Source organism: Sparassis crispa (genome assembly GCF_003851025.1).
Source record: "Sparassis crispa DNA, contig_000007F, whole genome shotgun sequence".
Lineage (NCBI taxonomy): Eukaryota > Fungi > Basidiomycota > Agaricomycetes > Polyporales > Sparassidaceae > Sparassis > Sparassis crispa.
The window spans coordinates 1431470-1447880 of NW_020939754.1; the positions used below are offsets into that span (position 1 = coordinate 1431470).

A 16411-nucleotide genomic window follows, 5' to 3' on the forward strand; every position below is an offset into this window, starting at 1 on the left:
AGCCTGCATTCATGTAATATACATAGTGTGGACTCGTCTGGTTTCGTAAGTACTAGTACTTAACTAGTACTAGTGTTTCTGTTAAGCCCAGGAGCGGTCGCCGAATATCCGAATTCGGGCCGGAGTTGCAATACTTGCGACTGAATGGTAACCAATCCGATATCTCCGTGTGCGCATTATGTTGAGCTCGTGGGCAGTACTTATCCGACCGGAAGGGAGGAACAGCCCATACAAACTCTCACGTCTCCTCTGCATCTTCTCTCGTTAATTTTCATCTTTTCCGCTTACCCTTCACTTTTGACGACATTTCTACGCAGAAGATGGCTCGGACACATAGCTGTCCCTCGGGCAACCAGCAGGCCGTAGAACAGGACAGCTTTTGGTCCACGAACGGGGTCAACTGGGATACGCACAGAATAGGCTGGCTGGTTGCTGGTGTATGTGCTGCTATCGTATGTCTTTCGTTATATGCGCACGATTCGCGGCAACTAAGCGAGTATAGACTGTTATACTCACGATCATCAATGTGGCGAGACATTGCCGGTACGTCCTTGGTCTGTCTCATCTGTATTTATTAATGATCATGATGCAGGAATTATACCAACCGTGGAGAGCAACGACAAATGTACGCAGAACACCGGCTCTTCACTCGCATTGTATTCAATGTGTCTGCGTAGCCTACGTATCTTGTACATGCCACCGGTCTATGCGATCATCTCCTTCCTGTCATACAGGTTCTTCCGCAGTTACACATATTACGACCTGGTTGAGACAGGTGAGTCTCACATGTTTCCACTGAGCTCAATTTGACATAGTACGCTGTTAGCCTACGAGGTATGATCACCCACGTCATCTAGTCAGTGCCACTAACCCTGTACCAGTCTGTGACTCTTAGTGCCTTTCTGTGAGTACTTTGGAGTTCACAGTAGTCCCACCTAATCTTTCAAGCTAGCCTACTACTCATCGAATTTGTAGCCGCCACGTCTGTGGGACACAACGTCAACAACGCTATCCTCCGCAAAGACAAGCAGAGCTTACCACTTCCTGTCAGTTCGTAATGTGGCTCTTTGTCAACACTGCTGATATCTTACCCTCAGTTCTGCTTCTGGAGATATAGGCCCACAAAGGTTGGACTTCTCTCCGTTACCATGTTGGTTTCTAACAGCTATCTGCACAGCCGTACTTCATGTACACTCTTAAAGTACGTGACTGACCTCTTGACTTCAAATGCGGCCCGCTCATGGGCGCATTAGTGGTCTGTCTTACAATATGTGATTATGCGTCCTCGTAAGCTCGATTATTCCCCGTTTCAGCGTTGTAAGCCTCACCCGTGCCTCCAGTTCTCTCCGTCATCGGGATCATATGCCAGGCGGCAGGCGTGCTGTGTGAATCGGGGGGATGGAGTTTCACGACAGCAAATGCGTACATCACCGTCATCGACGCCATCAGCATCACGTGCGCAGAATTGACCTGTCTCGCGGGGCATCTGGTGTTCATTTCCTTTCTTCCGCCAGCATTACGCTATATGGACTGATCCTATTCTATGCGCTCACGAGAGAGGAGCTGAAGGGCCGGCGTCCTCTCGCGAAGTTCTTGGCGATCAAACTGATTGTCATGTTTACGTTCTACCAAGGACTGGTCGTACGTTCTATCTCGTTCGCTAACGGCAGTAAGCTGATTGTCCCGACTAGTTCGATGCGTTGGAAGGCAGGGTTATCCACGGTGCGTCATTTTAAGCTGAGTCTTCATTCTGAGCTGATGTCTCCGCAATAGCCACCAAGTATTGGACAGAGACCAATATTGCAGATGGACTGAATGCTCTGGCGACTTGCGTCGAGGTATCCCGATAGTTCGACTTAATATGTGACTTAATGCTCACAATGCTGCTAGATGGTGTTCTTCTCCACATTCATGATGTGGGCGTATTCAGTGAAGGATTACAGGGTCGAAGGTGAACGGACCTCCATCTGGCGACCATTGTGGGATAGGTAGGTGTGTCCTCTGCTATGGTAGAATCTAGCTAATCCCTCGTTTCTCCAGCATCAACTACAGTGCGTGGATCACTCTGTCGCATGCCATTGCATACTAACATTCTCGCAGGCGACTTCGCTCACGAGATCGCAGGCTCGTTCCGCTTCTTCCTCGCGTACTTCCGCAAAGAGCCATACACACAATCACGCGCGATCGAGACCGGGGCCGATGGCAAACCGCACGCGAAAATGGACTTCGGAGAGGCGTTCGGCGTCGAGGGCGCGCGGCTCCCGTACGATACGCGCGGCACCATTGATTCCCCAGGCATGCGCCCACGGATGAGCTACGACGAGGACATCAGACTGGCTCCGTACACATACGCGACGCCAGACGTGCCCGCGGGTTCGCTCTCTAACTCGTCGGACTCGGTGGACGCGGGGCTCGGCGCCGTGCGGGACGCGCGCACGTTGCCCTCGTCCGCGCCACGGTAGAATTGGGTGCGCGCCTCCTTTGTATCTAAATAGCTGTCCTCTGCATTTTCTGCCTCTTTGTTTCTCTCGCTGTGATGTCGGTTTCGTTGTGTCTTGGACGATATGCACTTTGATTTCTGCTTTACCTGCTGATGCACGCCGGTGGTGAAAGAATCCCTCCATACGGAGATCCTCATAAGTCTAGATGTCGATATCTATGTCAGACTCTCGTAAGATATAATTGTGCTGATACTGACGACATGTCACGTACGGCAGCTACAGCCTTTGGATCTCGGCACTATAGTTAGTGTAGTCGAGTACATCCACAACCGCACGAAGCCCTTCGACACTCTCTTCCTCGGGGAATTCGCCGGTGTCGAGAGTCAAGTTTCCCAGCCGCGATCCCACGGACGCACGATGTGCAAGGGATGCAGCTAACGTGGCGGCCTCGGCATCCGTGTGGCTTCCGCCACGCAAACGCAAGTCGTACACCGCCATTTTGGCCAGAGTCCAGGCTGAGATCCGGGTCCAAATATCGCGTGATGATCCCACGACTCTTTCCGGATCTGGCACGGATATCACCCAGATAGAAATCATCATATCCCAGGAGACTCCGGGGAGAGCGAGAGCTGTGAGACCTCAGCAAGTGATCTCCCGCTGAGCTCGGGAACATGCAGGGCACGGCTCCTCATCGTTGTTTGTTTCCATAACAGCTGCGCGGCTTGTTATATTGCAGTTATGGGTGTAAATAACAAATATATTGGTTTTCTGTATGCTACAGGACACTACAGGACGCTATTGTAGGAGCTACAGTACTACACTTGTATACGGTGTAGCATGGGCATTCACCGTGCCACACTGTGGAGCACTCTCCGCGGCCCGTCAGATTCTGTGAGATGGTGACCCCATCACCTAGCGAGCAAGTGTGCTAAACTCGAGGAAGAGTAGAAGTGCACACCTCGGCGACAGGCACCCTTCGCGGGGTAGTCAGCAGGGCACAGAGGTGGGGTATGCACCGAAAGGCACCTCATACAGGGTATTTGCGCATTTGGGCAGAGATGACATTGGTGCAGGAGCCGGCACAACAGCCAAGGCCAGACGGACGCAGTTGGTCACAGCCCAACTTGCCAGAGACCAAGAAGTCCAGCACAACAGAGAAAACACTGCAGAAGAAAGGCACTTGAGCTTGAAAATGTGCAATGGGCGGTAGAACAGAACAAGGACTGCGCTGGAACGTGGGCGCGACCAGGACGAATGACAAGAAGAGAAGTTGGAGGCTTGGTCAAGGAGAGAAGCAGACTTTGACATCAGACCATGCCGGGAAAAGACGTGGCGTTCCAGTGGTTCCCACGGTTGACGCCGCCAGGCAGATTTTGGGGGAAATCTCAGCGAAGTCTTCATGGAGGGCAAAGCTCAGCAGGAGTGTGAACGGAGGATATCAGGCTGAGAGCAGCGAGTTATCCGGGAGATATCCCGCTCATAATGTCCCAAAAATGTCCGTATGATGCCAATCTGATCTTTTTGTAAACTGTCTTCTGATCTCGGAAATTGACTATCTACCCGAGCTTTGGCCTAAACGGCGGTGTAGTCGGGGACAATGAACTCCTCCCGGCTCCTGGCGTCGGCAAGCCTGTGGCGGTGAATAGCCCTCGGAACACACCTCAGTCGCCCATGCGAGTTGGGAAGGCAGACAGGGTGTGGTGCCAATGGTCGGCCTCTATCATGGTTTGATTGCCCATGATGTACGCGGGAGCTGGAGAACGGGTCCACTACTCGGCCCAATGCAAGAGATGGGACATCATCAATTACAATGTGGGTTTCTTTGATCTGAATTGTCAACAAACCGCTGGAACCGTTCGTATACGTTTGGATCAAACATTCTACGTCAACGGTCAGATGGATTGATCTCAGCCTTTGAAAAAATTGAAGACCGAGTGTTCCGGCGCGGAAGAATGGAAACCATGGCATGTACGAATTCTGCGCTATCCGAACTTTCAGTGGTCGACGAGAGTTGAACGCACCCTCCAGGAGGGGTAGATATTGGATAGAATCGCGCGCTGACATCTTATGCCAGGAACTCCTCCATTTCTTTCGTTACCATGCATCCGCGTTCGCGAATGACAGACCGCAATAGTTCTATGATTCCTTATCCATTCCGACTCCTTCATGACACGCTGAAGACTTTCCATTCGCAAAAACAAGTATCAGATAATCATTCTATCCCCCATGCTACTTCTGCAACGCTTGTAATCACCAAGGTGAGGAACGCATCTCACGCCTTGGCGCCCTTCGGGGCCTTCCCACCGCTGGGTGGCGGCGCCGCGGCGTTGCGCGTGCCGGTTGGGGCGCGTGGGGGAGCGGTCTTATCGCCACCAGCCTTTGCCTGACGGGTGATCGGACGAGATCAGCGAATGATATGAAGAAGGTTTCGCCAACGATACCTGGGTGGCCGCTGGGCGCGCGGTCTCGGCGGGGGCGTTCTTAGCTGCGCCAGTAGCTATGAAACGAAGAAAGGTGGATCAACATGCAATATTCGAGGGAAGAGATGGTGGCAAGTTGCAGCTCACCCTTGGATCCTTTCGCAGGAGGCATCGTATTACTAGGGGATGAAAAGTGTGCGGTGAAGCGATGAGGTGTGGATACGAGTGCTCTGTGGCTGATGCAACAATAGCAGTCAGCCTACCCGCCTTTATACTATTCAGATTGTCAAGCTCTGTCTGAGACAGCACATTCGTTGGCTGGTGGAGAAACTGCGGCAGGACGCTCCCGGCGCAGATTCGCGGATCGTTTGTCGACCTTTCATTTCCGTTCAAGAACCTGGGACCGAGGAGCAAGAAGTTTCGCAGAGCATCGACCCTGTCCAAACCCATTTGCGCCAGGTCAGTTAGTCCTCATCGAGCGTGCAGATTGCGAGCTCCGGAACGTACAGACGTGCACAACGCCAAAGGATCTGCGAGAAGTAGATATGACTTGACGCGGACGTCTTCTGCAGAAACCACCACGTCCTATTATGATTGTACGTCCATGCTCGCGTGACTGCTGCTAGGCGGTGCCACATGATACCCCCATCGCAAAACAGCCGGAGGCGGAAGTACACCAGGATAGAAAATAGTAAATGAATTCATCGTGACCAGCTATAGAGCTATAGGAGCGTCAAGACAGACTGTTTCAAGTTTCATGCGATCCTAACTCATATAGGTATCTGTACCTGCATGGAGCAAAGTTGACGCAATCCTATGGCAACATTTCCCCCGGAGGCACGGCTGCTAGTAGACCAGATGAGATTGCACTTGAGTCCTAGAGTGCGCACGGTACAACAGAAGCCTTAGAGCCGCTGCATACGGTCAAAATTATCACATCATCCCAAGACGTCACAGAAGGCTCAAAGATCATCCCAAACTTCATCCTGATGAGCGAAATCAATGTACCAGAAACGTCCGGTGAGCCTTCCACAGTTAATGTCGGGACATTAACCTTCTGAGAGGCGACGATCGCTTGCATCTGGCACAGTTTTCGTGCGATTACCCAGTGAGTCTACGATTGGGGCAATCAGAGTACAAGAGCGAGGTCAGTCTCGTGTCCTAACACGAGCGGCAGCCTCCTCTAAATTGTAGACAAGTTACTTCCAGAGTGAATGGTGACTCTCTTTAGGAGGACGATCCCTAGCTCTACCTTGTCATGTGCCGAACATCATGGTCGCAGATCATCGTCCGGCTCCTCAGGCCTCAGGCCTCATAGGCAGGCAGGAGAGATACACAACTTAGGCTTCATGCCGTCCTTGGACGAGTCAATTCGAAGGAACCAGCATACTGAAGGCGGACCAATAGCAAGAAAAGGCGAGACGATAACACGGATGGTCGGGTCGAAAAGTGCCAACGAGCTAATGAGATCCTTCGCAGTAGCTCTTTTCGCCATTAGCCAAGCACTCATGTCAAGAAACAGGATAGCACACCTCGTGAGCACGCGGCCGAATATTCCTTCGACGACGTCCGACGGGCGAAACCGCATCACTAGAAGCTGCGTCAAACAAAGCTCAGAACAGACGCAATTGACCCACTCTGGTGTCCGAAGAGATCATGACTGATAAGTACATCGTGCCGAGTTCCATGCGCAGCTGTCGAAGCCGTGGGTGAATGACGTCCCGTTGACCTGCGGTCGTATGGGGTACGCTTCGTAAGTTCTGGGTTTTACAAGAGTGGAGAGTCTTACTGGCCTCGCTATAATACCCTTTTCAACCTTGAGAGTGCTAGCTCTGAAGATGACGACTTGGAGTACTAGTCCGAGTCAGTGAATGGCTGCAGTGAGTACCGATCAAATCTTATCTCGGGTTATCAATCAACCGATCCTCTGGCATCTTATCAGATAAATTGTTCGCTGCTTGTGCCGCCGGTGACGAAAACCTCTGGCACGATGTGTGCCAATTCAACGAATTTCAACATTCAGCGTTGGTATCATGGCGCTCGGGGACTTACGGGGGCCTCTCTTCCACCGTATATACGCTGCAGTGTGACGTGTGGGAATACTAGGCCTCCTTGAGCGTGCAGACACAGGACGAAAAGAAATGGCAGCTGCAGCGCTCAACAGAACTGTCGCAGTGCTTGGTGCGTCCTACGGAGGTGAGCGAACATGCGCAAGTGGCGGACACGAACAACCTTGATGAAAATCGTCCTGCAGGTGCCCGCGCAGCACAACTCCTTGCGGGGGCGCTCCCAGATGGCTGGAGGGTGGTTGTCATAGATCGGAATAGCCACTTGAACCACCTCTACGTTCTACCCCGCTACGCAGTGGTTCCAGGGCACGAACACAAGGCGTTCATTCCCTACACCAACATATTTCAAAGCCCGAACGGCAAAGAGAACCCCGGACACATCTTCCTGCACGCACAGGTCACCGGCCTCTCACCCCGTAGTGTTACCCTGTCGCGCGCGTTTCCAGAGCACGGAATCCAGGGCCCGACCCCAACACTCCAGTTCGACTATCTCTTGTACTCACTGGGTAGCCACCTGCCAGCACCCATCAATCTATGGGGCCCGGTCGACGATATCTACGGGTCCGTGGTGTCGCAGAACGCCAGTCGAGACCGGCAAGTGTCTGAGCCTTCTTCGTCCTATAACACCTCACTGGGTATACCGCCTTCTGCGCCTGTTGCTCCGCTTACGCAGGGGACCAAAGTTGAGGGCATCCAATGGATTAAGCGGTACCATGAGCGTATCGAGAGCGCATCGAGTGTGCTCGTAGTTGGTGGTGGAGCCCTTGGTATCCGTGAGTAACGCTACAATCTGCAATTTATCCACTAAGCACTAGGTTGAGTCCATAGAGTATGCCACGGATGTTGCAGATGCGTATCCGACGAAACGTGTCACTCTTCTCCATTCTCGAGCCCAATTACTGCCGAGGTTTGACGAGGGGATGCACAAGGAAAGTAGGTCACAACATAAATTACCGCTATTATTTTTGTTACTTATTCTTATATTCCTCTTTGCGTTGTGCAGTTCTCGCCAGACTTTCTGCCTTGAACGTAGACACAATTCTGGGCGAACGTCTAGACCTATCGTCTCTGACCAACGGACAGGCTGTCCGCGGTGAGAATGATAGTATAGAGCGTGTTGTACGCACACAAAACGGCCGCCAGATTCGGGCAGAACTGATCGTATGTTTTCTTAGTCGCTCAAGGTTGTCCATATATATGATCATGTCATGCAGGTGCTCTGTACCGGTCAAATTCCGAACACTAACCTCTTCGGAAAGATGCTCCCGGATGCTATTGTCCCAGATGGTCCTTCAAAGGGAATGATACGTGTGCAAAGGACCATGCAAGTCGCACTTGCCTCTAAAGAGCATGTACCTGGGGGCGTGAGCCCGCAATTGAGCGTGCCGTACCCGCACCTGTTCGCGATTGGGGACGCTGCGGATGCCTTTGGTGCGATTAAGTCCGGCCGCAGTGCCCATTCCCAGGTATGGTGCATCTGTTTTCTCCATCATGGCTTCTCGCTGACGGATTGCCATAGTGCGAAGTTGCTGTGCGCAACATTGTCAAGCTTATCGCTCGTTCTGAGGGTCGGGAGGGTGATTCTGCTTTGGAGTCTTACGCGCCTGATCCCCCGGCGATCAAGGTGTCCCTCGGTCTTGTAAAGCTCCATTGTTCATCAGTCATGGCTCGATATCTGATGCCTACTGCAGGACCGCGGTGTGTATCAGATGCACGGCAAAATTGTTACGGTTGCGGAAGCTCAGGTGGATATGGAAGCGCATCGGATGTGGCAGATGTACGGGGCTGAAACCGATGAGGAGGGCATGCACTTATGAGTTGACCTCGTGCACAGATTTTGATAGGTGGTTGTTCGTAGATTGCGACTCAAATAAGATCTCGAGAGCTTGACGTGCCAGCGTTGCGTGACAAGGCGCGCCTTGTCACGGTGCGTGATGCGGTGTGACAGACGCGCAATAGCCGAATATGGAATCACAGTACTACGCGACCACTATCACGACGACGACTAGGCAAATATTATTTCGCCAGCAGCATCCTTGGCAGACAGTCTTATGGATATAGTCGACTCTTCTCTGCGATCATTGAGAAAAGCGGCGGACAAAGGCCCTGCAAAGGAGAGGAAGAAGCACACTGAGACCATAGACCAAGTTGCCTCTCATCTCGTTCTTCTGGTAAGTTTTGTCTTATTGCGTGGGGTTTCTCTCTAAATTTTACCCCCAGAAATCTTCCACGATATCACTGGAAGCTTCACGCAAAGTTGCCAGCTGTTTACGCGATCCGCTTCTCCCTCTATACGCAACATATCCTCTTCCAGCGCTACAATTTACAGCAGCATTGTTTCGCAAGATATACCATGAAAAGGTGTTGACATCTTTGGGGATGCAGCTTGAAGAGCAGAAGGCTATATGGGAAAGCGTATTGAATTCACTTCTGTCCGGTGTTCTGGTGAGTCGCTGTTGCATCGATTTGTTCCCTGAAGTTTCTGACATGCCGTGTGCATCAATAGGACTTTCTTGACAACAGCGATAACGGTGCGCTGCAGTTTTAAACAGCGCGTCTTTGCATCTAAGACACCGAACTAGAAACTGCGAAGAGCTCCATCGGAGCCGCTCTGTATCCGACCCTATGCGAGATTTGTTTCTCTCTATCTGCTCCCATGATGAGTGTTGACCTTAGATTCACGGTACGTGCTGTATGTATGCGCATATACGAACAATCTCACATGGAGTGTCCACATATCATACTGGCACTTCAACAGGCCTACACTCTTCTCTCGGACTCGGTTGCTGCGCATACAGCCAACCAGCAAAAGCTCAGAGATAAGGAAATTCTTGGCGGGTGGGAAATTTGTATCCCCTTTCTCCGGTTCTTCTCTAATACTATCTACAGAGAGCGACTAGGGTCCATGATCTGGCGTACAAGAGGTGGAATACCATATTACCAAAACTTTACCGTGACTCATCTACTGGCTTTGGCTGTTTTGCAGATTATCTTGTTATGGAAAGCCTCCTGAACCTCTTCGCCCGTCTTCTTCCGTCAACCAAGAGCTCGAACTCCGGACGCGCTAAGCGAGCAGCATTCATACACTCCGTATTCCTATCCTCGCCGCCCCCCGAGGTAGGGAACGTCGGCAAGGAGTTGGTGGAAATCCTAGAGCGCGTGTCATCTCAGGATTGGGAGGATACCGCTATCCGCCTCGTGGAAGCGCTTGCAAATGCGAATATCACATTGTACGTCGTTCCCTTTTTTTGAAGACCGGTGATGACCTCAATTTTTTTGGTAGTTCTCAACCATTCGGTGTCAAGGAAGTAGTTGCTTGTCAACAGCGCAAGCCTACTGATCGCCTTTATGTGGACAGTAAAGCATTCGTGGCAAACGTACTTGTTGGAGTGAGTAGTAATGCCAATCCGTCCTGCGTCGTACATTCGTGACAGTGGTGCTGGTGTCATTAACGCTGACTATATGCTCGCCGATCATCTTTTTTTGCACGCATACGTTACTTAGGACGACCAGTACGAGTCGTTAGACGTTTTGTACTCGACGATACGCAAGATTGATATCGGCCGCGAGCGACCGGGCGAAGACGAAGGTACCCAAGTGGTCATTCACACCAATTCTGCCCCGACGCTCGGAAAAGAATCGATCATACCGTCAGTCGATACGGGCAAAAGCCAGTCTTTGACCGTGCATTTCGGAATTTTACAGAAAGATATGGAGCGATTTGTGAAAGCCCTAGGCAATCGTGGCCTGGTCAGTACTTCAGTGTATCTTACGTTCACCAACCCTGCTTACAGCGGAACAGAACAAGCACATGAAGGAGAACGCGACTCCCAAATTGTCTCTCGCTAAGTCGGCCACTCTCCTTGAATTTGACGCTCAAGGAAGGCCAGCACAGGAGCTCAGCCAGGAACAGGTATAGTTTCCTTCTCTTCGATTATAACATGTTATCTTGACCACTGGTATTTCACAGCGCATCGAAGCCGTGGCTGAATGTATGTATCGCGGGATCCAATCGTGCTACAATTTTGGTGCTAATTTCGGCCTTAGTTTACGGGACACAGCACAGCAGTGACGATGTCTCATCCGTGCATGATGTAGAGCTTATGACGGAGATTACGAAAACTTCCCCTCGGAGATCTCCAAGACGTGCTCCCCTGGTCGCTGAGCCCAAGTTAATAGTCAAATCAAATTCAAAGCGTTCACATCCTCCATCCACAACCATGCCTGCGTTATCCTTGCGTGCAACTGCGCTATCGGTTCCCACATCGGTAACGGCTTCTGCTGCTTCAAGGAATGCTCCCATGACTCCGCGTAATGATTCTGCTCGGAGGATCACTGCTCCTCCTGCTCTGTCTCGTACCGGGACCCAGAAAATGCGTGACACCATATTTGGTACCAGCGACGAAGAGCTTTCTGAGATTTCGGATGTTGACTCGATTCCTCTGCCTCTTTCGTCCCGACAGCTTCCGACGAAGTACAAGCCTGTCGTGTCGCGCGTGAACAGCAAACCCAAGACTCCGAAGTTGGCTGTTGAGCGTGCGGCTGGCCAAACTGCTCTGAAGTCTGGTGCCCTTGTGATAACGATCCAACAAAACAATAGTGACGCTGTGCTCCCTGTAACGCCACCACGACCCATAAGGGAAGACCTCGTTATAGCTGTCACAAGGAAGCACGTTCATCCCTCGGGACCGGTCGCTAGAATCGAAGACGATGGTGTTGATAATAGTAAGTCGATGACCTCTACCGTGGGACCTACTTCCCACCCTTTGAACAGCCCTCCGCTCGTCCTCACCAGCTCACGTCGTCAAGAGCGAGCACACATCTATTAAATCCCGCATGCGCAAGAAAGATCAAACTCTTCCGCAGGATCCCAAGGACGCCTTACACGTCAAAGGCTCGAAGCGTAAGCGGGGAGTAACGGACGAAGAGGCAAAACCTCCTGTCGCAAGCACCGATAACGCCGTTGTCGATGTTCGTGCCAGCAAACGACTTCGGAAGACCGGTAGCTCTCCAACTTGTACAACGGTCCCTCCAGAACGGACCGAGTCCCAGGTACTCCGTCCGCGGACAACGGCCGCCACTAGGGCCACCAAGACGTATCGCAGCAAGAAGGACAGGATCTCGTCCCCGGCAACTTCTACCACCGTCCCTGCAGATATTGACTACGACTCACTGCCTACTCATCCGCTTTCTACATCCAGTCGCAATGCGTCGTCGCCTCTATCTGCTCGTCCCGTAGGCAAGAAGAAGCCCCCGCAAGCTCGAGTGCCTGCTGCGACATCCACGCGAAGGACACGCGCTTCTGCTATGAAGGACAAGGCGAATAAGTTACCTCCTGTCTCGACTGTATCCACTGTGGTGGCGAAACCCAGCCCTGCGTCCAACGCTTTGAACCTTCCGGCTCCCGAAGACATTTCACTACAAGATGAACAGAAGGTGAAATCTGCCGTGGAGAAGACGTCCAAACCAGTGTCACACAATCAATCAGCAGTCAACAAGATTCCTGCTCGGCTACAGCATCAGATGGCGAGTAGTGCTAATGTGTCCTAAGTCATCAATGGTAACACTTCCGTATTTTCCGATAGAATAACGTGTCTACGAGCATACTCAAACAGCCTGCACTCCCACAAGACGTGCACATACTCGCCACTGACAACGAAGCCAAAGTAAGATTCTCGTTATCGACGTGATTACAGTGCTATGAATGCCTTGCAGTCCAGGAGCTCAAACAAGCAGCCTCATGGGCGGAAATCAAATAAGGCGCCTTGGGAGAACATCGAACTTGTGGATCCGGTCGGGGAAATAATGGCGGACAACTATGGTGCATCTCAGTTGGACGATAGCAAGTATGACGAGGCAGAAGTTCAAGTTAATGTGCAATGCGTCGAATTCGACAATCCGCTATCTGCCCAATCCGATCTGGCTGAAAGTGAGGCAGAGACGGGCACAGAGATGATTGAAGACGAGCCAATGACCGCGGTGGAAACGGCTCCGGTTTGTCTTACACACTCAGAGGAATGCTTTCATGTTCACAACCTGCTTCAGACCGAGAACGATCGTAACAAGGAAGATTTGGGAGCCAGGATCGTCTCTCCAACTATGGCGGTGAGTTTGACTCGATTAAAATTTAATTGGCGAAATTTACTTCAAAATCCAGATACCCGACCCACCTGCGAAGCTCAGATCACCCACTCCGATAATGGAGAAATCGAACATAACCATCGACTTAACACAAGACGATTCCCCTGTGAAGACCAAGCCTCTAGCTAACACTGAGCATGCTTCTCCTCCCTCGCCCACCTACCTGCTAGCCCTGAGCCTCAATGACTCCGCCGACGAAATTTTACACTCCACGCCCTCTCATAAATCTGCCATCCGAGATCGCTCAAACCCAACCAAGGTTGCACGGTCTAGTCATACGGTTACGTTTGCCCCGATCGTGGAGGAACGGCAGCCGTCTCCTTCGTCGACAACGGAGGAGCTGGAAACTTTAGCCGCCTCGTCCTATATCAAGTCGCCCATTCAGGTCTCGGTAAAGGAGTCACGCACCGTCAATCGTGGTGAGCGGAGAGCTATTAAAGCATGTCAGTTTTGTTTTATCTTCCCTGCAGCGTCACCCAGTCCTATCCTCAAGACGAGTATTTACTCGAAGCGTGAAATCAGGTACGAAGACGAAGGCGACGGTATTCATTTCTCGAAGAGAAAAAGCTCCGAGAACCGTGCGCCAGATATTCAAGACATTGTGAACGTCCTCGACGAGATACAGGAGGTCAGTTCACCTCCAACGCAAGCGTATACCACATCCTCATTTCCATCGCAGGTTCTGGTGCGCAAAATTACTAGGAGGTTTGATGGGGTCAGGTACGAGGTGCGCGTTGCTCGCGATGAGCTGGTCGCGGAAGCCACATCGGATCTGGTGAAGATGCGCGCTGAGAGGTACGCATTCCTCTCTGAGATGTTGCAGATTTCATCCTGAGGCACTATAGTGTGGACAAGTTCAACGGACTGATCGACCTGGAGGCAGAATATGCGAAATTTGGACGGATCGTGACAAACGGGTTCGAGGATCTGCTCCGAGTAAATCAGGAGATCTGCGATGGACTTGCACGGGCGACAGAAGAGCATGATCGCCATAGCCTTTCGAAGAAGATGCCAGCTGCTCTGTGCCCTGCTCTCCCACCAAGCATCCAGAGGTTCCGGTGAACTTTCGAGTCGATGCTCTAGTGTTAGTTGTTCATGCCCTTTTCTTGATGTCTTTATGTGTGAAGGAATTGTGAGTGGTAGACTCTCCTGCGGTGTAATACATATCACGAAATCGACGACGATGTTCAAGTTTACACGGCTTCCCAATGTTGCTCAGAGATCGTCCAGCGGCGGGTTGTACTTAGTCTAGGTAACTTTGCGATCGTACAGTACGCGTCTAAGTGAAATGATAAGATTATCTCCATGACCACGCTGCGGCAGTGCACGATCGACCTGCACCAGCTTGTGGATATTCTGGACGCTCTCCATACTCTTTCTATGACTTTTGCTGGATAGTATTTGAACTTGCTCTGTTTTGTCTCGTCATTTTGCATCCCGGGAGACGCTTTGTCACTGACTACCGTATCTCGAGGAGATCAGCACAGCCTACTCTCCGTTTCAGTACTCCTAACCGTCCTCTAGCAGGATGGTGCTAAAGCTAAATACAACTACGCGCTATGTGGTCCTTGTGCTGTTCATCATCGTCGGTGTCCCCTTTTCTGTTCTGTGATAGCTCACGGAACTGATGAAGTCTTGTTATCTGTTGCTTCTACCAGGTCGGTTTGCATTCTATTCTTAGCTTCACGCACGAGGGTTACGGGCGCGCGACATCCTTCTCCAACGTAGCATCCAAGCTTTCGTGGTCGTCGACGCCGTCGCTAGATCCCGTTCCGGATGCGTACTACACCCCACCGAACACGGCGTCAAATTTGACTGGCACCCGAAGACACGATGCAACACTATTGATGCTGGCTCGGAACAGTGACACTGACAGTGCGGTGCGCAGTATACGCGAGCTTGAGGATCGGTTCAACACGCGACACCACTACCCATGGGTATTTTTAAACGAGGAGCCGTTTTCAGATGAGTTCAAAAAGTGCGTAGAGAGTTACGTTCGGGGGCAGCTGTGTATGGGGTAGTTGCGCTGACGTTACTTGCAGGAGAGTTAGCAATGTTGCCTCGGGTGAGGTGTCTTTCGGACTGGTGCCCCACGACCACTGGTTCCAGCCTGCCTCTATCGACGAGGAGCGGGCGACGGCGAGCAGGAACAAGATGATGACGGATCATATCATCTACGGAGGTGCGTGTTGTTGATGACGCCTACGTGCGCTTGCTCAGCACTTTTCCGGTTGTAGGCAGTGTATCGTGAGCAACAGACGATAGACTTCCCTGCATATATGCTGATGCTCCCACTATCGCACAGGTACAGGAACATGTGCCGTTTCAATTCTGGCGTGGGTATCTCATCTGTGCTTCCACTGTATCCTCTGATCAGTATTTCATAGTTTTTCTATCGCCACCCTCTTCTTCAGCAGTACAAGTGGTACTGGCGCGTCGAGTGAGTATCTTTTCCTATTTCACCTGCTGCCTTCTGAGGGACGTTGCTAAGGCCAGATATTCACTTCCACTGCGACATTACTTTCGATCCATTCCAATACATGGAGGATAACAACAAGATCTATGGTACGTTCTACAAACACTCTTCAATCTCCACAACTTTGAGAACTTATGGTATTGCAGGCTTCACGATCACAATGTATGAATACCTCGCAACTATTCCAACACTATGGGAGACGGTGAAAGGTAGGTAGAGATTTACGTCAATGACAGCCACGTGTGACGGAAAGTCGTGCAGAGTTCATCAAAGACCATCCGCAATATGTCGCGCAGGATAATGCGATGGGCTATATGTCCGAAAATGGTGGTGACACATACAATCTTTGCCACTGTAAGCCGTTTCTCCTCCCTTTGATGTTTTGATAACTCAGCACTTCGATATGCAGTCTGGAGTAACTTCGAGATCGCAAGCATGGACTTCTGGCGCGGGGAGGCGTACTCTGCGTTCTTCGACTATCTCGACTCGAAGGGCGGGTTCTACTACGAGGTATGTGGTCTGTACTCTTCGTATTCTGCGTGCTGATCGTTTGTGGCTTCGTCAGCGCTGGGGTGACGCGCCCGTGCACAGCATAGCGGTGGCGCTGTTCGTGCCAAAAGATAAGATCCACTTCTTCAACGAGATCGGGTACGAGCACAATCCATACACGCATTGTCCCCGTGGCTCCGACGCATGGGAACGGGGGAACTGCGCGTGCAGCCAGGAGCGCAGCTTCGGTGTGTCCACTTTTCCGAATCTCGCTAACGTGGTTTGCTCATGCCGACGATGCGCAGATTATGACGGATATTCGTGTATGCGCCAGTGGGATCGGATATGGGAGGATGCATCGCCTTAGCTCCCCAG

The 16411-nt window shown here is 51.5% G+C and overlaps 7 protein-coding genes across 7 annotated transcripts; 4 read left to right on the top strand and 3 right to left on the bottom strand.

Annotated features, from left to right (window-relative positions):
• Positions 1-320: 320 nt before the first annotated feature.
• SCP_0804860 (predicted protein) lies at positions 321-2462 on the top strand (the record flags this gene model as incomplete). Its single annotated transcript, XM_027761074.1, has 17 exons — positions 321-452; positions 503-543; positions 593-625; positions 678-775; positions 827-834; positions 882-904; positions 953-1046; positions 1098-1127; positions 1178-1201; positions 1254-1287; positions 1341-1455; positions 1515-1641; positions 1692-1722; positions 1774-1838; positions 1891-1988; positions 2041-2051; positions 2101-2462. 17 exons carry the CDS (start codon positions 321-323, stop codon positions 2460-2462), a joined length of 1326 nt encoding a protein of 441 aa, XP_027616875.1.
• Positions 2463-2717: 255 nt separating this feature from the next.
• On the bottom strand, positions 2718-2939 carry SCP_0804870 (hypothetical protein; the record flags this gene model as incomplete). Its single annotated transcript, XM_027761075.1, has 1 exon — positions 2718-2939. The coding sequence occupies one exon, from the start codon at positions 2937-2939 to the stop codon at positions 2718-2720; it is 222 nt and encodes a 73-aa protein (XP_027616876.1).
• A 1774-nt stretch (positions 2940-4713) lies between these two features.
• Positions 4714-5033, bottom strand: SCP_0804880 (hypothetical protein; the record flags this gene model as incomplete). The annotated part of the gene is made up of 3 exons (XM_027761076.1): positions 4714-4824; positions 4883-4938; positions 5009-5033. 3 exons carry the CDS (start codon positions 5031-5033, stop codon positions 4714-4716), a joined length of 192 nt encoding a protein of 63 aa, XP_027616877.1.
• Positions 5034-6173: 1140 nt separating this feature from the next.
• On the bottom strand, positions 6174-6449 carry SCP_0804890 (hypothetical protein; the record flags this gene model as incomplete). Its single annotated transcript, XM_027761077.1, has 2 exons — positions 6174-6345; positions 6394-6449. The coding sequence occupies 2 exons, from the start codon at positions 6447-6449 to the stop codon at positions 6174-6176; spliced, it is 228 nt and encodes a 75-aa protein (XP_027616878.1).
• A 553-nt stretch (positions 6450-7002) lies between these two features.
• SCP_0804900 (hypothetical iron uptake cluster protein) lies at positions 7003-8747 on the top strand (the record flags this gene model as incomplete). The annotated part of the gene is made up of 7 exons (XM_027761078.1): positions 7003-7057; positions 7116-7703; positions 7759-7863; positions 7934-8091; positions 8145-8396; positions 8450-8569; positions 8622-8747. 7 exons carry the CDS (start codon positions 7003-7005, stop codon positions 8745-8747), a joined length of 1404 nt encoding a protein of 467 aa, XP_027616879.1.
• A 234-nt stretch (positions 8748-8981) lies between these two features.
• SCP_0804910 (hypothetical protein) lies at positions 8982-14133 on the top strand (the record flags this gene model as incomplete). Its single annotated transcript, XM_027761079.1, has 20 exons — positions 8982-9101; positions 9151-9375; positions 9437-9461; positions 9513-9613; positions 9689-9768; positions 9820-9854; positions 9917-10160; positions 10214-10319; positions 10435-10680; positions 10733-10843; positions 10901-10922; positions 10978-11655; positions 11705-12456; positions 12516-12596; positions 12646-12924; positions 12976-13035; positions 13088-13490; positions 13542-13699; positions 13751-13866; positions 13917-14133. 20 exons carry the CDS (start codon positions 8982-8984, stop codon positions 14131-14133), a joined length of 4059 nt encoding a protein of 1352 aa, XP_027616880.1.
• A 466-nt stretch (positions 14134-14599) lies between these two features.
• Positions 14600-16403, top strand: SCP_0804920 (Glycolipid 2-alpha-mannosyltransferase 2; the record flags this gene model as incomplete). The annotated part of the gene is made up of 12 exons (XM_027761080.1): positions 14600-14656; positions 14730-15049; positions 15114-15253; positions 15309-15318; positions 15377-15407; positions 15459-15511; positions 15563-15636; positions 15694-15756; positions 15809-15901; positions 15957-16057; positions 16113-16284; positions 16342-16403. The coding sequence occupies 12 exons, from the start codon at positions 14600-14602 to the stop codon at positions 16401-16403; spliced, it is 1176 nt and encodes a 391-aa protein (XP_027616881.1).
• Between the last annotated feature and the right edge of the window lie 8 nt (positions 16404-16411).